The sequence below is a fragment of the Seriola dumerili genome, unplaced genomic scaffold (assembly GCF_002260705.1).
Source record: "Seriola dumerili isolate Sdu_G_001 unplaced genomic scaffold, Sdu_1.0 BDQW01000025.1, whole genome shotgun sequence".
NCBI lineage: Eukaryota > Metazoa > Chordata > Actinopteri > Carangiformes > Carangidae > Seriola > Seriola dumerili.
This window is the reverse complement of record NW_019174280.1, coordinates 18,684,904-18,708,467: the sequence shown is the minus strand read 5'-3', so window position 1 is coordinate 18,708,467 and position 23,564 is coordinate 18,684,904. Positions and strand designations below refer to the sequence as shown.

Here is a 23,564-nt window from a genome sequence, read left to right as displayed (position 1 = left end):
TGCCACTCGTCCTCCCTCTCTTCCTCCCTCCCTTCTTCTCTGAAGTTGCACATGGTTTCTGTCTGAGGAGGGCCAGTTTTCTCAGGCTCTGGATGGGAGAGGGATGATGCCAGACAGCTGCAGGCAAACACACATGTTCAAAACTTAGAGGAACTTTGTCCATTTTAATTTAGCACTTACAGACTTAGAGGAACACTTGAAATAACCTCTGTTTACTTTTGCCCAATGGGCTGACATTCAGCGTGGCTGAATCCTGAGGTGTTCCTCTCCATTTTTAAATCTGTGGAAGACAATTTTGGGACTTTCTTCTTTCTTGGGAAATTTGGAGACAACTGGAAAATGTTACACGAATGATTTTGCTGACACCTCGAAGGTAAATTGCTGACTACATTTGCTATTCCTGGACACGCTTTGTGGAAAAAGACTGCAGCATCACCACCATCATCAAGCTGAGCTTCAGCAAATTGGACAAGTTTTTTTATACAGGATTCTTGAGCCAGGAATCATGAAAGGTAAAACAATTTCTCTGGTCTCTTCTGTTATTTCTGCAAAAGTGAATTCTGAGCACCTACAAATCTCCTACTACATCCTTCTGTTCTCTTTTCATGCAAAAAAAAAGTAACTGGGTGCCTTTGCCAGTGTGAAAAATACTTTAAATTGCAGACAGGAACAGTATCTGTCATGGTGGCATGCAGGCAGGCACCTGCACAGGGCACCAGTGACCACATATGTTTCTCATCTGCTCTGAAACTTGGAAGAGTGGATCCTGAGAAAGTGTCGGCTTGTTGTTCTTGGACGCGAGACTTTGATCAGTCAGCTTTATGTCTCTATATGTGTGTGCGTGCACACCACAGCCCTGTTTCATAAAACATAAAATGTTCTCTAGACCTGCCAGCCTGCAACAGATTGACTTAATATCCCCTTTTTAAAGAGGGAGAGTGAAAACATAACATTTGAATTTGAGCGCTTTCACAACATGGCATGAAAGGAGAGCTGCCAGTGGCTTTGATGAGGGCAGAGGCTCATACATGTTTCCCAGACGTACAGTGAGAGAAGTGAAAGGCTGATAGAGATGAGAGGAAACAGTAAGAGAGTATAACAGAGAGGAATGAAATGAAGCAGAGAGAAGTCCCACATGTGGATTAACAGCTTTAAAAAATGTTGAGAAATGCTGACATATATATTACTTAAAGTAATTGGCATATGGTGGATTATTTATTATTATTGAGAACTGAAATATAACAGTATTATTTCCTGTTTTTGATAATGTTTCTAAACCTGGAGGCGTATAGAGGGTTGCTCAGCAGTTATTGTTGTTGTATTTCAGTGCTCCACTTCCCATAGATCACGTGCAAGTCTCGTGAATGTGTTCAGTGATGTGATGTCTGTTTGTCTGGATTTTGTTTCAGTTCCGGTGGTAGTGCTATCGCCTAATTGACCAAATGACACAAATTAGACCACGGACCATTCGATGAAATTTTGTCCCAGGGTCTCTCCCATCTCATAAGGGTTTTGCTTGTAGATCTTTTATTACTGAAAGTAATAGAAAGCCATGACCAAGATGTTCATACCACCCCTGGGGGGTCCCTGGACCCCACTTTGAGAACCACTGTGCTAAACCCCTTTGTTAGCAATCACAGTCGGGTTAGTTTACACTCCAGAAAACTCAGCCAACAATGCCCAAGATAGCATTATGTTTGCCAAATTAATCCTTCGGTCATCATCCTAACAGCTGTTTCTTATGTAGCCTAATGTTAAATGTGATGATGTCACATTTAATCTCTTATACTGCAACTAGTAAGTTCTACACTGCAATAGAAGGGAAATGCTATTCCTCTACTTAGCATTAGCTAACACGTCTTCATCAGCTGCTGAGGATGCTGACTTTTTGTCAGAGACCTGTTAGCTTTGGCCTCAGTCTTTTAGCATGATCATGTATGCAACCATCAAGTATATATTTAACCTGTTACAAGGTCTCTTGTTTAAAACAAAGTCAGCGGGAAACAAAGTTGGAGACAACATTTTCAACCACTTTCTGAAGCTAACGTTTGCTTATTTAGCTATCTAGCTACAAGCAATAAAATCTGCTAGCTAAAATCAATGGTTGCTAGCTAGAAATCAAAAGTTAGACACCGTCTAAAACCAACATTGTAAGAAAAATTTTTGCCATGTGAGAATGACAAGCAACATTAGTGATAGTGACAGTGATATCATGATATCATGCTAAATGTTAATCTAAAAAATAAAAAATGTAATCCTTCATAGAGCCACAGGAGTTTATTCTTGGAAACCAACTGACTGTTTTTGCTCATATTTATATTACAACTTCTGCTGTAGGCTATTACGTAAATAATCAGTGTTTAGTATTTGTTTTATTTCTTTTATGTGGCTCCTTATATTTTCTGTTGAATGAAGCTGCCATGAACCACAACATGACCCAGCAAATTAACTCCAAGAACATACACAGGACACTTCTCAGCCAAACAGTGCAGGAGGTCTGTTAATGTGGTTTCCAGTCTTGCTGAAAACGAGTCCAGCCCAGCCCGACCAGAACAAAACATGCTGCCTCATACATTCCTACCAGGGCTGGAGGAAGGGGTGGGGGGTGACCAGAGAAGAGGAAGGCAGTGGAGAAGGAATAGGATAGGAGACAGGTGTATGGCTGGAAAAGGACAAGGAAAGAGTGAGTGAAGGAAAGAGAGTGAAGAAAGAGAGAGATTTTCTTGTTTTTATTGCCATTTTTGCTGTGGCAACAGCATAAATTGATAGTCATGGCATTTTGAAAGGAGAACAAACCTCAACAAGACTATCTGAATGTCACATTGACTTGTTCTTACTGTATCCACAATGCACTTTTTGATTTATTTTTTCTCTCTTGGATTCATTATCTAAATGTTTCTGCTGGACTTTTTCCCGTTACACCAGCATTATACACATAAAATGTTGAATGTGCAGCAACTGGACACTTGTTTAAAAAGTTAGTGATATTATTATTCTGGTTAGAGGTATTTCTGTATTTTTATTAGGTTTCCTTCCATTTGATGTAGATGTTTGGCAATACTGTTCATCTAACTTTTATTCTGATAAATGGAGTTACATTAGACTCTTATGGAAAGACTAGGGTCAACATTCAAGTGGTTTTTTTAGACCATTTTTTGCCCATTCCTGTTTCAACATGACAGTGTGTCAGTCTGAACAGCTAATATGTTAGCAAGCTAATGTTGTTTTTATCAGTTTGTTATGTAAGAAGCATGTAACAGTTATCTGACAGCAACTGATGCACATTTTGAGTGACACACAGCTGAACTAGTTTGTGTGGTGCATCTCATGGTAATTCAGCAAATAACCATTTAGTAAACATTATTGTTTTAACCAGGCAGACTCTAGGACACGAAGAAGAAATGGTTTCCCTGTTTTGATGCAGAAGAACCTCAGGTATCAACAGATTAACCATATGTTTACCTATATGTTTACTTCCTTTGGAAAGCTTTTTTTCATTCTTACCTTTACTTCATCTCTGTGGAAAGTTTGTCTTCGACAATGATTGTGAAATTTGAGGGCAAGTGAAAAAAAATACCAAAAATCCTTCAAATAAAGAATTACAGAATATTGTACACACCCTTTGGCCCCACAGCCCTGTAAACCCAACCAGACTTGTCTCTTTGTCTCAGCCTGCCTGTCCAAAGCAGTTTAGTCCAGAGAAAACATGATGTGTTTATGGGATTGTGACTCTGAAAATCTCCTGTTTCACCGCCAAGCCACAATAAAAGAGCATTCCCTTGTAATGGCTCGTCTATAACTTCAGCTCCGCAATCTGCAGCAACACATACCAGGCGTTTATAGTTGTGTGAGGAGACCACACATTCTTGTCAGAGGGCACCTAAATGACTTGAATGAGGTCAGAGATTTGGAGAAGGACTCATTTGGCTTTTTGAGTTGTGGTCAAGACCTCCACTCTGATATGGAGCAGGGCCCATGACTCCTGGTTTTATTTAAGGCTGGGATTTGAGGAGGATTTTCTTGGTAAAAATTAAATGACATGTTGAATCTATGCATATTTATGAGGACATCACATCATTGAGTAACCTGGTGAGGTTAGAAGAAATTTAGGGCATGTTACTCACCAAAGATAACACTTTGCACAATCTCCTGTTGAAAGTAGACTGCAGAAGGGGGATGAAGAGAGGGAGAGGGTGGGGAAGGGGTTTGGAAAGTCCAAAACCCCCCTGAGAGAAACCACCACAGAGGAACCACAAACATAAAGTGGCGCTGATGGTTAGCTGACTCAAGCAAAGGCCTGGCGCTGTGTTCGCAAACCCCAAAGGTCTGATGGTGAAAGAGGATGGATGGAGGAGGGCCGATTAACTCCATGTGGTTGAAGAGCAACATCCTGATATTTATTTATTTATGTAATTTATTTTTTTACTTTATACAGTTTATCTTAAAGCCCTGCATTCACTGAACCGTAACCTTGTGTTTAATTCTGTAATTGATACCTTCATTCGCATGTACATGTATCCTTGTGGAACTGGTTAGAAAAGCTTTGTGGAGTAGCCTGGAACATGTCTGTCTCATGTCCTGTTTGTGCTGGTTTAACTTGCTGCTAGATTGATATTTTCATAGGTGTGGTGGCTGGCCACTGTACACCATCTGAACTAGCAACACTAAGCACAGTGTACTTACTGGGCACAAACACTGACATCCACTGGAACCACAATAAGCTTCTACCACAATGGTTAAGAAGATAAAGTTGCCTTGACAGAAATTTCTGAGATGATTTTGTGGTGAATTGATTAAGTTTTGCAGCAACGTTGGACCTCATGCGATTAAGCAATATCACACGAGAGGGAGTGATGTTGTACTGAATATCAGCACAGCTGTGATTCAGTGATAGGTACGAGGCCACAGGCCAAGTACCGCAGACAATCACAGCCGTACATGTACATACATGTAGTTAAAAGTCCCAGTGCTGTTATACTTTATATCAGCACTCACAAAATGCCTTTTGTCCAATCAATCAATTATTCGGTCAGAACTAACTATTGTATAAGAACATTTTTGTATTCTTATGCTAAAGATTTGATTGTGTGAGGGTTCTAAGTCCAATTCACCAGACTCTCTTTAACTGTTCATAAATTTTGACCTTCAGCCTGATGAGTGCCACCTGTTCATAGAGTGGGTGGTAGTGGGCCAGTATATACCCTAAGGGAACTAATGGAATTGGGAACAGGTGAGTGAGTCGGTGTTGGGAATCAGGTGACTGGAAAGGTGGGAGTGGTTGGGGTTACTGCAGGGCAGGTGGGAGCAGCAGGACCTGCAGTGACAGTTAGTGAGTTAGTGAATGTGGCAAAAAACTGAATGAACTGTGACAAATTTATACTTGTGAGGTTTTTATATCAAACCTGATGAGCGCCCCAAAGGTTTGACATACCAGTTAGATAAGTTGTTCACATCAGGAAAATGTTGGTATTCAGAGTTATACTACGTGTCTAAAAGTATGCAGACATCCTGTGTCTAAATACTTGGGGTACTTTGTTCTGGGGCTGTTTTTCAGGATTTGGGCAACAAACCTTAGTTCAAAATTGAGGGCAATCTTACTGCCAATGCACTGAATTGTATTTTAGATAATAGCGCCTCCAATTTTGTGGCAACAGTTTAGGGAAGAGCTTTTTCTGTTTCATCCTGACATGAGGATTTGAGAGAACTGCTTTTCTTTTTGTGGAAGAACTTGATCTCTGGCATCACCTGGAATGCCAACTGCGCGTAGGGCTGAACAGTTAATTGAAAAAAATGATTGAAATCGCAATATAGCCAGTATCCAAATTGCAGGAGCTGCGGTTTTCTTTTTTTGATAAAAGTGTGTCACAACATACAATAAATGAAGCATTGTGGTGTTATGCCTCGGCCTATAAATCATATTCTGCAGATGTAAAGAAACATGCTTGTTTGATACAAGCCCCAAATAAAATCACATCATCATCATTTTTGTATCTTTTTCAGTGAAAGGTAAATGCAAAAATGACCGTTCCAGCTGAAATTATGACTCATATTGCAATCAAAATATCTGTAAAAACTTTTTTTTTTGCATTTTGTTCAGCCCTGGGACTTTCATCATTCAACATCGGTGTTGGACCCCACCAATGCTCTTGTGGCTGATTGGGACCAAAACCTTGTAGGTGGCGGGCCCTCCCAGAAGAGTAGGGGGCTGTTGATGTTCAACAATCACATATGAGCAAAACAACATTTAATCATAATGTGGTATTTCTGTGGAGAGCAGCGGTGTATTTTCAGTTCAGTGACCTTGACCGGAGCAGAGTGGTCAGCTGCTCTCCACTTAATTACAAAACAAAGGGACAAATTGTCAAAACAGCCGTATGATATGATTTGTCACAAAGAGTTTTCCTGGCAGATTATGAAGATATGGTAATTTCCCCGACCTTATTGTACTTTTATTGAATTATTAACTGTTCAGTATTGGAAAATTCTTTGGAAATGTTTAGTTTTGTTGGATTGAGCTCACTCCTCTCCTGTAAATACACATCCTTGCTGTATATATATTTACTTCTTCTTACAGCTAAGTGTACTCTGGCTGGACTTTCTGTGTGTATTCAAACTGCAACCAAACTTTTCCATCCTCTGTCTCCCTCTCAGTCTGGATAAACAACCCAAAAACCTGGTCTTGTTAGGTCGGTTTTAACCATTAACTGCTAATAATCTATATTTAGTTTACAGGCTTTACCATAAAATATAACCATGTTAATGACACACTAGGCCTTCATGTATTTATTCATAATATTGAAATCTATTATGTAAAGTAATGAACATGGCTAAAATCACAGACACCAAAATTACCCACAGACTCAAATTACATTTACCTCATAATTTTGATACCCAGTCATCCTGTTACCCATGTCATCTTTCCAGATCAGTGGTTTAGATTTACGCCATATAGGGAGTGGTGTTCCCTTTATGCAGCGAGGTGGAAAGTTAGGGTCAGGGGGGTGAGGTTGGTGGGTGGGCATGTTGCGGGTCTGACTTTCATGCTCATGATCGGGGTTTGTTTCCCATCACAGCTCTCTAATTAATCACTTTTGCATTAACTGTGACCACAAGCTTTCACTAATCTTAACCACGTGTTTGCTTAACCTTAACCATAACTTAAACATAAGGTATTTATCATACAGCTATTAAATCCTGTTTTGTGTTGGGATCCAGACTGGCAGGTTGGGTTTAAGTTTGAGCATCTGTCATAACTTGAAACCAGTTATTTCAAACCTTGTGTTAATGTGTTTTTAAATGACTTGATCCCAGCCAGTTACAAAGCAAAGGGCTTTATCTGGTAAAAACATCATGAAAGACGCTCTGTGTTTATTTAATTTGAGAGAAAATCCTTTGCTGCACCAAATAATTGACCGATTTGGTTGTTGGTGAAAAACAACTCACATGAAACTTCTAAATATAGTCAAACCAAAGTGTATTTTCGACAAACAAATTGTTCGTACGCTGATTCAGACGGAACCAAATACATATTTAGTAGTTCCACCATGTTTTGCCATGACCTGCCTGTATAGGTATGACCTGGTAGAGCTGTGTTGTGCTGCTGTCAGATCAGCTCAGTTCTTGATGTGTGTGTGTGTGTGTGTGTGTGTGTGTGTGTGTTGGACAGGTCGACTTCCTCACTAACGAGACAGACATTAGGGTTTTTTCCACAGAGAGCGGGAAAAACATGAGGAGGGGAAAGAGCAGCAAAGAGGGAGGGAGGTGAAGGAGGAGAGATATAACGAAGGAGCCAATGAATATTTGAGGCTAGTTATTGATTGTGATATTTTGGAATTCCAGCTTGCAATAGAAAATAATGTGCTGACATTCAAAAATCTGTGTCTGGCCATTTTCATACCACAGAAGTCCAAAAAATGACAAGAATTCAGATTTCCCACAGAAATGTGTTTTAATTCGACCGGGAAAGCTGAGAAAAACTCCACTGAAATGCAGGGTATTGTGTGTTATTATGTTACCACTACCCCTACGACACTCTTAGTCTTACTGCCACTACTGCCCTCGTACTGAAGTTGGGCATTTACATTTTGAATCTTTTTTCACATGTTATTCCTTCTCTTTGAAAAACATTGGTGAACAATTTTGTGTGTTCCGCTTTTAAAGCAGTGAAAATTAATTTTATTTTTGGCCACCAGGGGGCAGCAGAACACGGTCTAAACCCAACTTTTACATATTTTCACCTTACAAAGTTGATGAACATGTTAGCAAACAGAAGTCATGTTTCTGGCTAGCTATCAAATGTGACACCACTAGTCGCTAACTTTGTCCATCTGCTGTTTGTTGTTGGACAGTTAGTGTTCAGTGGATTCCTCTGAACTTCTCCACTGAAAACAGCTGCCGGCTGCTGCTTAAAACAAGGGTTTTGGGTTAAAGTTGCAGGTTGTAAAACCAAAACAATGAGGTGAAAGACACTAAAATGCTCCATAAAGCTGAGGGGATTGACTGGCAATCCTTACTGAGTGACTCACAATACGCACAGCCAATTGATCGACCGTCAATATAAAAATATAAGTTAGGTCAGATTGACAGGCTCTCCGGCTACAGGTTGTTTTTATGTGTCATTTTTGGTATCAGCATGGTTTCAACTGAAGGTACCGATACTTGTATGTATGAGTAAACATCAGAGTTTGCGCAGGTCAGTCTTCCCCGTGTCAACTTCAGAGAATCAACTGACTTTTTTTTCATTTTCAATGTTGTCACTTTTCTATTTTTGATGTACTTACCTCATTGCAGCCTTAGTTTTTTTTTTGTACACAATTGCCTCCACCTCTTCCCCTCCTGCTCCCCTTCCTCCGTCATTATGTCAGCCTCAGTGTTTTGTGACTTGTCCACCCAGACCTGACCTCAGCTGTTCCACCACTGACTCATATAAACATTCACCTCACAGTGATGTTAGCATGTCAAGTGTGCTTTGTTCTATCTAAACTGCATTTTACTAACATTATTTTAGGGGATATATTTTCTTTATTTGGTTTAAGCCAAATAATAATAAGCAATAAGTTCACTTGTGCAAAACCTAACATTAAAACCTAACCCTAACCTAAACATGACCCTGTTTGTTTCACCATCATATCATCACGCTGCTTGAACACTGTTATTTTCTTCTCATAGACGGTGAATAGAGGTTAACTATTGAATTACACTGCATATGCAGTAGCTGAGAGGTAGGTAAAAAGCTCTAAAACTGTCTGGAGAACAACCTTGTATCTTTTAATAGACGTGGATCAGACTGTCATCAGACATTGTGTGGAAACTACCACCAGTTTCATGACCTTTCAAGCCATTTTTCTCTGGTTCTCTCCCCATCAGACGCCAGACTTCCCTTTGTGTTGAGCTGATGATGTGGTTAACCACAGCAGACATTTTGGTTTCAGAAAGATGTGGAACTAAACAAAAAGAAAAAGTTCTTACAATTCAAAATGAACTATAAACCGAGTAAATCCACACTTAATGTTTCTTAGATACAAACAGTATTTAAACATTTGACCTATAAACGAAAATGTGTTGCTTATACTAAGGAGTACGCCATTAAAACTTTCATGTGAGCACAAAACACTCATCAAGTATGGGTTCAAAAGTACGGTGGCCCTGAGAGCTCAACGCACTGCAACTTATACATGCAATACATGCAAACAGACAAAACACAAACAAATTCAGTCTTCGTTAATTTGACGACACGTGCGCTGCAAATACTCACAACGATAAGGAAGTGACTCCAGGGGACAAGAAAATAATCAATACAGCCACTAGAGGGCTTTGTCACCTGACCATATGTAGTGATCGGGAACCTGCTGAAACAAGTGTTAATGTTGGTCTTCTTGGAAGGATGGATCAGATTATGCCCCGTTTGCTTACAACAAAACAACTTCAGCGGTACCTTACACTTTACAGGAGGTAAGTATTTGTACTCACAGCTTACAGTATAGCTTTTCCTTGGACTACTCCTTTAAATAACACCACATCTGTCTGGAGTCAGCCAACACATTTTCCACATTTTCCACAATCAGAAACATCCCTGCAAAGTCAATCATGTTCAGGTGCAAAGACAAAGTGAGTCTTCAACATGTCTATATACATTACATCATACAGCAGTCTGACAACTCAGTCTGACAGTGTTAGCTTAAAGGCTGCAGCTCCTTTGGCTGCATCAACACAGGAACATGTCCAACTGTCTCTCTTCGGCTTGTCAGCAACCTGCCAAACCCCTGTTTTCCTGCGACTGAGTCTGTTCCCCAGCGCTTTTCCTTCAGAAATCGCCTCCCCTGCAGTTCCACCGAGTGTTTCCGCTTCCTAACATCAAGCTCCGCAGTCCCTCAGGTGTGGGGTTCGGGCGGTGTGCAGTTAATGACGTGTTGTATAGAGTCCATTCCTGTTACATACAGTTATAAAAACACGACGTTGAATGTATTCTGGGACTTTAAATTTAGCTGTATTTGTGTGGTTTATTAAGCCCTCTGGTTATATTCTGTCATGCTCACTCTGGCCTTTTTCACCTCGAGTGTGTGTTGACAACCTCCTCAGACACACATGCACACGTAACACGCACAATACTCCCACTAGAGTCAGCGCACAAAACCAACAACTGTTCTCATACTTTGTACCACCATGGGGCTGTTTCTCCTGAGCGAGGAACCGCTCAGAGAAAACATCTGAGCAGAACAAAAACAGGCATTTTTGTTGTACTTTTCTAAGATAGCCGCCTCATACCAAACACACTGCACAACACGGAGACTTCAGGGGGAGAGGGTGGGGGAATGTGAGGCAGCTGGTTTTTATGATTTATGACAGGAGTAATAAAACTTGTTGGTGGCTCCAGCAGAATTAGTTTCAGTCAGTCCGTTTTTCTAAATGTCTGTTTTGTGTTTTGCCTCTCTTTCTTTTTTTTGGCAGATAACTATGGTGGATATGAGAACCAGCTTTTCAAAGGTAATGATCAAGGTGTCAACCAGTTCATCACACATGATCGGCACTCTTGTTAAAATCATGGTATTGTCTATGGAATCTGTGGGTGACAATTGCCTCTGCACACACAGCTTCATTAATGTCAGAGAAAGGTAAATGAGTCTTACATACATAGTGGAGTTAATCCATCTTAATTACCACTTTATGATTTGAAAATAACATGAACAGAAACATCCGAATTGCAACTATGAATAGGAGACTCTTTATACCGAAGTGCCTGACACTAAACAAACATGTTATTCAAGGTAAATAAACCTAAATTTGATGGATGTAGTGCTATAATATCAAGGCACAACTCTAGACCAACTCTACAATCATACAACCATCTTGAGTTGTTTTACATGCCATTTGTAGGATATTTTAACTGACAATTTAACTGATAAATAGGAATTGATAAAAAACACTTCAAGGAGTCAAGTTTGTGCTGTCAGTAGTAAAACATCATGTTTTCATTTTGTCATGTTTTCCTCGTCTTGTTTTTCAGAGGAGGACTTCACTGGAGAGGAAGAGGAAATGCCTTCATTTAGAGGTGAGGGCCACATACACATACACACAAGTCTAACAACAACAAACAAGGTCATTTGTTTCAACAGTGACATGTTATGTACACACAGGCCATTTGTGTGCATGCATGGCTTGTGTGTGAATGCCTGAATCTGACTTTGGCTCCTTGCAACTCGGTTCTCACTTTCATTTTATTTCCATCTCTTATGATAACTCTGCAGCAGGTAATTACTTAGGTTTGGGAAGACAAGTTTTATGGGACAAAAGACATGCATGTCAGTGGTCAGATGATCACCAGCCAACAGTATTGGCAGAGAACCTGCAAGGTCAATAATAATACCTCATTGCGCGCAAAAACTGTGTGAGTGCATGCATAACTGCACCAAGTAAGTCAGAATTAACCCCGGAGATCATTCAGTTTTCCTCCTCAAATAAGTGTGACTAACTTGAGGGTTTGTTTAAAACCTGCATGACTTCCTGACAGCTCATGTTTCTTGACTTATTTTAGGTGCAGTTGCAGCATCCCCAGAATAATGGAGCTGATGGTCAAAGCTATGAAAATAAGATCCAAGTTATGATAAGCCCAAACTATCTTTTAAAGAACAACACCAGCCAGTTAGTTTGACTTTTATTGGTATAACTTCATACTGTGCTGATGTAGAAGTGTACTGAGTACTCTGTTACATCACTGCTGGGTGTGGCTAAAGCTGTAACACACTCTAAATGGCTAAAAATGATATTTACATGGAGGTAATTTACATGAAAGGAAGGGGAATGGATATTTGTTCATTTCTTTTATGAATTTTATGGGGGTTTTTTGTTTGCGCATCATTGTTTTTGATCAGTAGTCCACTCACTCACACATATTCACGTTTACATTCATTCACTGTGTGTCCAGGTCGCACCAGAGGTGGCTGTGTGAGGTGCCAGCAGAGCCATTCTCTCCAACTGGCTGTCAAAGTCCTCTATGGATTCGTTGTATTCCTCATCATCACAGTGGCAGTGCTGGCATCACTTGGTGAGCTCAGTTTGATGTTTTGATTTTAACGTTGCAGCTTTAAATGTCCAAGTTATTAACAGCAAAAGACTAAAAAGCTGATTATGATTAAAGAGGAAATTCTGAAGAACGTTTCCAGGAAGTTACGCAGAGAAAAGTGAAAAGTGAAAAGTAGGCTTGTAATAGGAAAAGGTCAGACTCTGCTTTGAATGTGTGTGTTAGTCTCAATATAACAAGGTCCATTTAACTCCCATAGATCAAATGAATGCTCTGCTGGCTCCTGTATGCCATGTTTTACCTGACAGCTGCTCCGCACCAACAGATGCTTTGCACATTACCAAGACTTTTTTATTGGGTTTCAAAGCCATCAATCTTCATCTTTTACTACCATCCAGGGGTCTCAGGTCTCACAGAGTGAGGCATGGTAGATGCAATACACACAGACATATAAGCTTGTATTCAGGTACACATGTACAGAAAAGTAATAAAGTCTGGTTTTCCTCTGTGAACTCTGTGCGGGTATTTCATATATGTACTGTACATGTCTCGGAAACGTGTAGTCACATCCAATCACATCAAATCTGTGACCAACCAAATATTAAATAGAACCTTTTACCCATAAATACCCTCGTTGGTTTGGTGCTCAATTTCTTAAAGTTTCCTGTGACTGTTGTTTGTTATTTGAGACATTAAAATAGTTTTTTTGTGATCAGCGTAATGCTAACCAAGCTAGCCATAGTACTACGTGGGCTGTCTGAGGCTAATGGGTTGCTCATCCAACATTCTGTAACATGTGACTTATGTCTGTCACTCTTAATTACTGTGATGCCCTTTGTACAGGGACTGGGCAACCCACACATGAAACCTGTTTCCTACAAATGAAGCTCATGTTACGAAACTGTTTTCTTAATTACATTGTGGTGGCAACATAATCACTGGCTGGATTATGTTCAGCGGCAACTTTATTTTGAGTGAATTAAGTGCTACGTTTATGAGTTGCATCAGAGCCACAGGAGGTAATCGGGGTTGGGTTCAGGCAACAAAAGCTCTCTGGTAAGGGTTAGGAAAAGATGGTGGCTTTGTTTAAAAGTAAATAAACACATTGCATCACGGTTAGAGTTAGCTGATTCGATCCAAACACAGATGAGCATTTTTGAACTGTCATCATGTGTGCCAACACGCATTTATAAAAAACACAGCACTGACGCTGTTTTGTAATGCTTCAGAAACAGCACTTAGCTTATGTTTTTCTCAAATTACAGCACAGCTGTACAACACCAAAGCACTGAAAACCTTAGTATCAACAGAGAAAATATTGCACTTGGCTGTAACTCCCAACTGTGCATGTGCTCAAGGAAAAACACTAGTCTTTGATTTTCCATTCCCTGCTGCACATCTGTTTTACAACAAATACATTCTTCTGCAAAGATATGTGAGGTAACAAGTTTGGACTAAAGTAACACATTTTATAGCTCTTGAAAAAAAAAGCATTTTGGAGTGAAATACATTTGTCATATCATCAGATACAAAGCATTTAAAAACATGCTGTTACTACTGCTGGTAATGCATATATAGTTATATGAAATACTGAATAAAATGATGCTGAATATCATGTTCAGCATCATTGTCACAGCAGCTAATACAGTGGAGCAGGCGGTATGTGCAGGAAGCATGTGGAAGTATTTTTATATGCAAACACACTGTGGAACAGACGTGCATTAGTCCCCTGAGTCAAGGACTAGGACGCTGAAAGAGTCTGCAAACACACTTTATGCAAACTTGCACTCACAAAAACTCACACTCACTAAATTGTTGTTTCTCTCATGGGAAATATGTTGGGGCAGCAGGACATGGCCAGCTGGCCAAACTACCATCCATCAGTCTTTGTTAGCTAATGAAAACTTAATGTGTTTTGTTATCAGGGCTTAAATTACAATTTCCTGTTTTTACTCCTTTAAATACTTCATATTTCCTGTTAACACCAAGGTACTGCTGATTTTAATCATATCTGCATCCACTCAGCAGCGTTCAGGACCATCTTACATGTATTCAGGTACACATGTACAGAAAAGTAATAAAGTCTGGTTTTCCTCTGTGAACTCTGTGCGGGTAATTAACATATGAACATGTCTCGGAAACGTGTAGTCACATCCAACCACATCAAATCTGTGACCAACCAAATATTAAATAGAACCTTATACCCATAAATACCCTCGTTGGTTTGGTGCTCAATTTCTTAAAGTTTCCTGTGACCGTTGTTTGTTATTTGAGACATTGAAATAGTTTTTTAGCGTAATGCTAACCAAGCTAACCTAACCTAGTCTCATTCCTGTCCTCAACCCTGATTTCTGGATAAATATTATGTGTTTATTCAAATTGCTGAACGTTTGCCTTTAACTTCATCGACTTCCCTGTGTGTCCAGTGTTCAGGAAGGTTGACAGCCTGTCCGAAGAGGAGTCCATCTACCACAAGAAGATCACCAGAGTTCAACAGGGAATAGACGGTAGAGAAGCTGGATTGACTTGCAAATTGTTTATATTTTATATTATTTGAACTGTTGTTATTCATTATCTGTTTATACAGCAGCCTCCAGTCATTGTTTCTCACAGCAGGACTTATAGTTGTTAACAAATGCATTAATAAATACATATGTTCACTATAGTTTCTTGTAAACCATGTATTACATGTGTATATACAGCTTATAAATGGTAAATAGGGGGATTTAAGGCGTTACCTTTACTCAAGTAAAGAAAGCAGCACTGTTACTTGTAACAGCATTTCTACACTGTGGTAGTGCTACTTCTACTAAAGTAAAGGATCTTCTTCCACCACTGACAAGAGCAATAGAAAAACATTTACACGCTCAAAAAAAATTAATTGTCTTTATGTAACAAAAAATTGTAAATGAAAATGGTAAATTTAATTTACTTTCCGACTCACTTGGATGATTTTATACATTCTTAAAAGATGCATTTATAGCATCAAAAGAGCATAAAATAGCTGTTTTCTGATACTATGAAGAATTATAAAAAAAAAGACATTGGTCAGAAGTTTATTCTTGACCTTGACAAAATTATATCACCACAGGTAGTAGAGTTGTTATTCTGAAGCCACGTAAACCTCCAATTTTCTCAACACACAAGGACTTCTTGTCCTCCATGTCCAACACTTACTAAACACATATATGGTTGCCAGAAGCGTTGATGTGTAACATACACCGTCATCTACAACTTTTTACCCATACTGCCTCACTGTCTCTGTTTCCTCCCTCTCCTCTGCCCTCCTCCTTCTCTCAGATCTGAGCTCCACCTCTAACTGTTCGGGCTGTCTTGATGTGACTCTGTACAGTGAAGAGATCAGCAGGCTGAAGAGAGAGTTTGAAGACATCCAGAGAATGATACTGGGACAAGAGCAGGTATGGTGAGAGACAAAGGTGACATCAACCAACCAACCAATAAGAAATGGGATTTTCAGTTAATAATAAAATAAAACACAGAAAAGCAGCAGCCATCACTCCGTTCACTTCTGATCACTAACTCTCTCTTGATCGCTGTCCCCCCTCCAGGTCCTGGACCAGGCCTCCCAGGCCCAGGCCACTCTAAGGACCACCAGCAACCGGCTGATGCGCGACATGCAAAACCACCTCATGTCGATCAAGCTGCTCAACCAGTCCCTGGAAAGATACATGGATCGGTTGGAGGGCTGGAAGGACGTGATCGAGGAAACTGAGGAGAAGATGAAGACTCTGACAGAGGATCAGTACGACATCAAAGCCACAGCGCAGCAAGTTAACACCACAGTGGCTCTCAGGTGAGGGACAGACGAACAGATAATATACAGTGTTATACTTAAACTGTGGTGTAAAACATAGATATCGACTGTATGCTACAGTTAGTCTTCAGATCATGAGTCCATTTTCAATCATGTATTTCTCAGCATACATCCAGTCTCACACACCTACCAGATTATTATCATTTCTCATCAGCTATATCGTATGTGTTCATTAACTTTTAGTGAACTGGCTGAGCAGGAACTCAATCGATGGCTGAGAGCAGGCAAGAAGCCAGTTTCATAGCCACAGCTGCAAGTTCTTCTACAATCCTCATATGCAAACCATTATTTATGAAGTCAAAGTACAGTAAGAAAAACAACAGGGATTTCTTGTTTGAAAAAGGCACAGCTGGGACACATAATGCTGATTTAAATCTAGAATAGAGACTGAAAGAGTGTTTTTTTTTTTTTTTTTAGTTGTTTGGAAAAACTTGGGTGGGTGATATCTTTTGCAATGTGAACATGATTAGTTACCAAGAAAACATATTTTTCCATCATTATTTCCTGTTTACAATAGAAAAGGCACTTTGGGGAAATATTTAGCGAGATAGTTAAAGTGGGTTTTTCACAAACCATTTGAACAAACACTTTTTGTCTGCTTCCTGATCGTTTGCTAAAGTCAGCATGCTACAGTTACAATTGTTAACATGCTGATGTTTAGCAGGTAATGTTCAACATCTTAGTTTAGAGCATACTAACATTTGCCAATTCGCACAAAGCACAACGTACAGGTGACGCTGATGGGAATGTCATTGTCAAGAACTGAACAACAAAAAAAAATTGACCTCCCGGTGGCACTAGATGAAAAGTCAGAGGATCTTCAAAGCGATAAAAAGTCTAGAAAGTCTGAACAAAATTTCATGGGAAACCATTCAATGTTTGTTGAGACATTTCACCCAAAACCAAAACTGTCAACCTCCTGGTGGCGCTTCAGGAAAGGTTGGGTGATCACCAAAGTCATCAGGATTCATTCTCTTGGGACAATAACTGTCTGCACAAAACTGCATGGCTAGTTGTTGAGTAATTTCACTGTGGACTAATGTGGTGTACTAACACACTGACATTGCCTTCCCCAGAGCCGCGTCTCTAGCATGTCTAGAACAGCATAATGTGAGCACAGAGTAATGTTTTATCTCACATGTCCTGTGCGTTTCCCTCGGCTCTGTAGTACGATGTGGATAGATGCCCTGCAGAGGAAAGCAGATGAGGAGACTCTGGTCCTCCAGAAGCTGACCAGCGACTGGCAGAACTACAGCCGAGTCCTGAGCGCCATCAAATCCAACACAAGCAGCACCACCCAAACTGTGCGCCTCCTCCAAAACAACATCATAGCAGATCACCAGAGGATCGCCATGTCCACCGAGGTGTACTATGACCTAACTCAGCAGGTGTGTGTGTGCGTTCTTTAAAAGGGAAGGGGAAAGCCCTTTGCCAAAACAAACTACTGATAAGAAACAGAGACCTTGTATCAATCAGCATCGTTAAAGAGTGTGTTTTCACACCTAGAGTTCGTTTGCTCTGGTCCGATTCAGTTGATGAGTTACATGTAAACTGAACCAAAAATGCATCTTATAAAACCAGGTGAGAACGTTCACTCCTCTCATTGGTCAGGTTGTCTGGCTGCAGCAGGAAAGTAAACATAGGAAGAAGGTTACAGGAACTGTCGAGCTCAAACTCGTAAGTTCACCTGCTAGTGGGACTGAGAACACCTCCTCGAAAGAGTCTTGGTACAATTGTTTCGGTTCCCACCCGAGTGCGATTACTGTTTTCAAACCTGCCCGACCGAATCGTACCAAGGGTGAAAATGAATCAGGGTTCGGTTTTAACCGGACTAAAAAGCGAAGGTGTGAAAACACCCTGAGATTGAACGAGTCTATCAGCAGTTTAAACATCTGTGTTTCACAAACCTATCAGTGGAATCCTGTTTTTGTGTGTGTGTGTGTGTGTGTGTGTGTGTGTGTGTGTGTGTGTGTGTGTGTGTGTGTGTGTGTGTGTGTGTGTGTGCTCTTGTACTTGTACACCAAATTGGAGACCAAGTGCCCACAGTTTTGGAAAGTAAGGGCATTTTGTCTAGTCCTGACTTCTTCCAATGTTTGTTTTTTTTAATTTAAAGGATAAAGCTGAAGAAAGGGTTGGGTTTAACCATGTAGTTAGCATAGGGTAAAGGGCTAATTAATGTATTATCTCAATGAGTTTCCTCACAAGCACAGAGCTACAACATGTGTCTTTGTGTTCTCCAGGTGATGAACCTGCAGATGCAGCTCGACAATGTGACGTCTTTCATGGATGAACACGAGGAGAACATGCATGACCTTCACTACCATTCCAGGTGACACACTTATACAAATTTATACTATTATATTTACAAGAACATTGTACTGCCCTGGAGATTTACTGTAAACCTTCATGCCTAATCCCTTTACCTTAACCTTTACCCTAAAACCAAAAATAGAAATGAGGGGACCTGATTTTTGTCCCCACATGTGAGACTGTGAACAGATGTCCCCACAATATGACAAATTGATAATGTACACACACACACACACACACACACACACACAATGGACACACAGACACAGAAAGAAAGAATATTATTAGAATATTGTCAAAACTCACGTTGTAACCATCCTAAACCGTTCTCTTTAGGTACTACGAGAACCGAACAGGTGAACGTTTCTCTGCTTTGGATGGTCGTCTGAACTCCATCGAGATGGAGATCGACACGGTCTCCTCCAGCATCAACGCCACCGTCAGCCACGTCCAGAGCATGTACAAATACATCAACATCGAGAGCTCGTCCTGCCAGAGCCGCATGGGCAGACACACAGAGGATCTACAGGTTGGAAACACTCAACAACTCAGAATTATTCAATAAATGGATCAAGAAAGGAGTGCACAAAATGAGCTGTAGTCCTGCACATGAAGAATTTATGTTTTTACCAAGAAGCTTTTTACACCCTGAAAATGTTCTCTATTTCATCTTACTCACTTCTCCTTCTCTTCTTTATCTCCTCATTATCCTCCTACTGTTTCCTCCTTGTACTTTGTGTTTATGTTCTTGGTTTTATTCTTTTGCTTCTTCTCTTTATCCTCAAATACTTTCTGCAGAACCTGAACAACACAGTCTTGTTGCTCCTCCACTTAGCCGACACGCTGAGGCAGCAGAATATGTTGTTAAATGTCCGACTGGATGTGGATGTCAGGAACCTGTCCATGGTGATGGAGGAGATGAAGCTGGTGGACGTTCACCATACTCAGCTCATTAAGAACTTCACTATACTAAAAGGTATAGTGATTATATTGTCATGTAAAGATCAAATCTCACCATGTGTGCACACTCTTCTTCTTAACTTCATCTCACTGTCTTTTATCAACAGGTGCTCCTGGACGCCCGGGGCCTAAAGGGAACCGTGGTGAAACCGGTCCAAAGGGGCCCATGGGACTGACTGGGAGCAAAGGTGACCGGGGCCCCTTAGGAAGCCGTGGATCCGCCGGAGAGAAGGGGTCTCTTGGGCCCAAAGGAGCACAGGGTGAACCAGGCCCCAGTGGCAATAGAGGGGCAGTAGGGATCAAGGGAGCTAAAGGGTCTTTCGGCACACCAGGGCCACGTGGTGAGAGGGGCCAGAAAGGTGACATGGGCCCCTCCGGTAAAGATGGACTCCCAGGACCTTCAGGGCCTCCGGGGATCATGGGTCAGGCAGGGCTACCGGGCATCATTGGGCCAACAGGACCGAGGGGAAAACCAGGGCCAGCAGGGCCACCTGGACCACCAGGAACCCCTGGACCTCCAGGGTTGCCGTACCCCCATTACCAAATCAACACCCAGCAGCAGACTGTGACGCCTGCTACTGGGTCCAAGAGGCAGTAGAGAGATGGACAGAAACAAAGACTAGAGGTGACATGTCCAGTACAAAGACACTAAAGAATCTGATATGAACTGATGTAATGTCATCCATTGTGACTGGAGACGCAATAATCCATTTGTACCGGATTGTCTAAGACAATGGATAACTTTATGAAGAAATGCCACAAATTGAACTGGAGATGGGGTTTGAAAGGAGGCATTCCCCTGATGAAATAACATGGCCACAAGAAATGAACCAAGAACTGATGCCGCAGACTATATTACAGACTATTATATTGTTGTGGTCTTCATACAACACATGGATCTCATACTGTAACTAATGTTGATAGGTCTTTTCTTGTATAAGACCCAAATACAACAGACCTTCCCCTCTGTTAGTCCATATACAAATAACAAGTACAGAATAAGTTTTTACCAGGAAAAAAAAACTTACCCTAGATGATTAGGGTTAATAGGAATAAAAACAAATCCACTATTGAGTTTAAAGTCTTGCCTAGTTGAATGTACTGGAAGTAAAGAATGTGTTTGAGGTTGTTGTCAAGCCACCAAAACCTAATGGGGTATAACAGGGGTTGTTAACCACAGATTTGGACTAAAGTGGTGTTTTCCCATGCAAACTACTCTAAAGTTGACATTCCCATACACTGCTATATGGGCACAGAAAGAAATTTACACATTGACACATCCTTTTCTGGTGAATAGCACTTTATATATTCTTAAAGTGTAAAAAAAATAAGGTCACTTTGCTTATATTTTGGTTATTCAGAGCAGGTACTCTGAGGACTTTGTTCATGTACTGGGCAAAACTGTAATTTTATGATCTGTGTTTGACGAAGTAAAGTAGCAGAATGGAGTATGGAGCTGGAGCCAGGAGGTGCTTAGCCTAGCTTAGCATAAAGACTGGAAGCAGAGGGAGACAGCTGGCCTGACTCTGCCTAAATCTCACTACTTTACATGTTGTGTTGAATTTGTTTCATCTGTACATAAACAGAAATGTACATTATAGAGAGTCAGGCTATCTGTTTCCCTCTGCTTCCAGTATTTATGCTAAGCTAAGCTAATCGCTACTCTAATGTCGGTGAATAAAGTGCTAAGCTAGAGCTTTGTACTTTATTCACCGACATTAGAGAGGTATCAATCTTTGCATCCAACTTCACAAAATGTTGAACTATTCCTTTAACTGGTGTGAACGCTAGAGGGTTAATGACACTTATTCAACACATAAAAAACCATGTTGGTACCAAAGTAGCAGTCAATCAATTTGTTTTCCTGCAGCCAAAATGTTGGGCTTTTTTGGGTTTTTTTTTTACAGTTTCTACTATAAACCATTGTGAAAGCAGAGAAATGACTTTGGAGAGTTTTTGAGTCTTATGATACACACATAGATAATCATTTATATCTCATAAAAAAAAGCTTTTCTAAAAGGGAGACATTATTTTTGTAAACCTGTGTGTTGTAATGAAATGCGACTGGCTTGCATCGAACTTCAATAAATGCTTTTTTTGAACAGTCCCAGTCTTGTCAGTATCCTATTGTACCAAAGCAGAGTGCTATTGTGGTCCTGTGAAGGAAAGGGAGTGGTTTTGTCATTAATTCAAAACACATGTCAACCCCTCCCATTAAATATTTGAGGTCTGCAACCACTGACTCAAAGATATTCGATTGTCTAGGTTTACCCTGTTGTTTTAATATAGGTACTCCACCAAAAATGTGGCCTATAATTTACATGTTGTGGTTCAAAGTAGAATCTAGAAAAGTATAGGGTACACAAAAATGAAGATTAAGAGGCACAACTTACTGAAAATCACCATCTGTGATATTAATATGTGACACAGATATGTGCAGATGTGTTGTTGCAGAAAACAGCTGATAACCTCCCTGCAGCAGGTTGTGGCGACAGCCCTGATCTCCTGCTGAATGATACTTTCATAGCAGTTCTCTCTTTCTCAGTGCTGGAACATGACAGGCCTTGTGGGATGTTTGGAACCTGATCTCCAACAAAAACTTCCTTCAAGAATCCACCCAAATCCCTTATTCCGTCCCTATGGCTGCAAGTTATGAGCATGGAACATTTGCTCTAAATCACTCGCTGTTTTCACCTCAGGAACCTGAAGTTAATGCATAAAGTGGCTGCTGCCTCTGATTTGAGAGGCAAGAAATTATGACTGAGTCTTACATACATCTGATTCGCTTATGTCGTATTCTCCCTTTAGGCATCTTTCAAACTGACCAGCTCCATTGCTCTGCTTTTCTCTTGTGTCAAGGGAGACCTCCAGCAGACAAATATTTCCACATGCGGAGCCATAAATCACCAGCACTGTTGTTAAACTGTTGGAGGACAAATTTGCAGGGCACGGTACCACAGATGTCACCACATCCAACAAACAGAAACACACTGAGAGAAAATAACAGAATGAGTGCGAAAGAGAGGGGAAGGGAAAGGAGGAGTCTTGGACCAATTTACTGAAACATTTTTGGTCTGATATATTCATCCGTCCTCGCTATGCACATAGATGCACAGGTATGCAACTAGCTAAACACAGCCATGAAAGCTTGAAGACAGGAGTAGGCCTTTGAATATTTAACTGAGAAGTAACTGTAAAACTGTATGATGGCAAATATCTGTGCTGACCAATACAGCAATGATGAGGTTGTGTGGGGCAACCTTGAAAAGGCAAGTGTGGAGCCCCAGACATGACATCCGGAAAAAAAAATAATAACATAACTTCCCATTTTCCCATATTCTTTTTTTTATGGCACTACTATGACTCCATAGACCTCCTCCCTGCTCTGACTCTGTTGCTCTGTAATACCATCATCTGACTTCCTTCTTTACTCCCATCATAGTTACTGCAGCTGCTAGAAGGCTTTGTCACTTGAACTTAAACAGATGTTGTTTTGCTTCTAGGACTGATGCTGTCGTTCTTCTTGGGAAGACAGTCTCTAATGTTGATCTGTGTCTGCTGGCAATAAATGTTAGTCACAGAAACGCTACAGATGCCTTACCGTTACAGTGGATTGAAATGAGATACATAACCTACATTATTATTTAATCTTTTAACATCTGTCAGTCTCAGCACTATCTAGACCTTCAGATCAGTGACAGCAACATCCAGTGATTCATGTTTCAGCTCGGCCACAATCGAACTGAGGTTCACTTGAGTAATGTGGGAAAAGGGGCAGGGGACTGTGGCCTGTTTAAACTGGCAGGAAGCACTTGTTAATTTTGGTTTGCCCTGTACACCCCATGTTTACTTGCAAGGTATATTTGAGAACCTCAATACTGCCATAGGTCACTGGAGGGTTTTTTTTTGTAAGAGCTTAATTATTGTTTTCCTACTTATTAT

At 40.6% G+C, this 23,564-nt stretch overlaps 1 protein-coding gene across 1 annotated transcript; it reads left to right on the top strand.

Annotated features, from left to right (window-relative positions):
• scara3 (scavenger receptor class A member 3) lies at positions 1–21,728 on the top strand. Its single transcript, XM_022737985.1, has 12 exons — positions 1–512; positions 10,948–10,983; positions 11,504–11,548; positions 12,422–12,541; positions 14,944–15,024; positions 15,818–15,936; positions 16,087–16,331; positions 17,521–17,740; positions 18,593–18,681; positions 18,999–19,191; positions 19,461–19,638; positions 19,730–21,728. The coding sequence occupies exons 1-12, from the start codon at positions 506–508 to the stop codon at positions 20,218–20,220; spliced, it is 1,824 nt and encodes a 607-aa protein (XP_022593706.1). The 5' UTR covers positions 1–505; the 3' UTR covers positions 20,221–21,728.
• Positions 21,729–23,564: the final 1,836 nt, after the last annotated feature.

What these genes read in the sequence shown, in the direction of transcription:
- scara3 (XM_022737985.1), top strand. An exon ending in GGCAGTGCTGGCATCACTTG is followed by an intron (nt 12,542 to 14,943) that starts GTGAGCTCAGTT and finishes CTGTGTGTCCAG; the next exon opens with TGTTCAGGAAGGTTGACAGC. An exon ending in AGTTCAACAGGGAATAGACG is followed by an intron (nt 15,025 to 15,817) that starts GTAGAGAAGCTG and finishes TCCTTCTCTCAG; the next exon opens with ATCTGAGCTCCACCTCTAAC.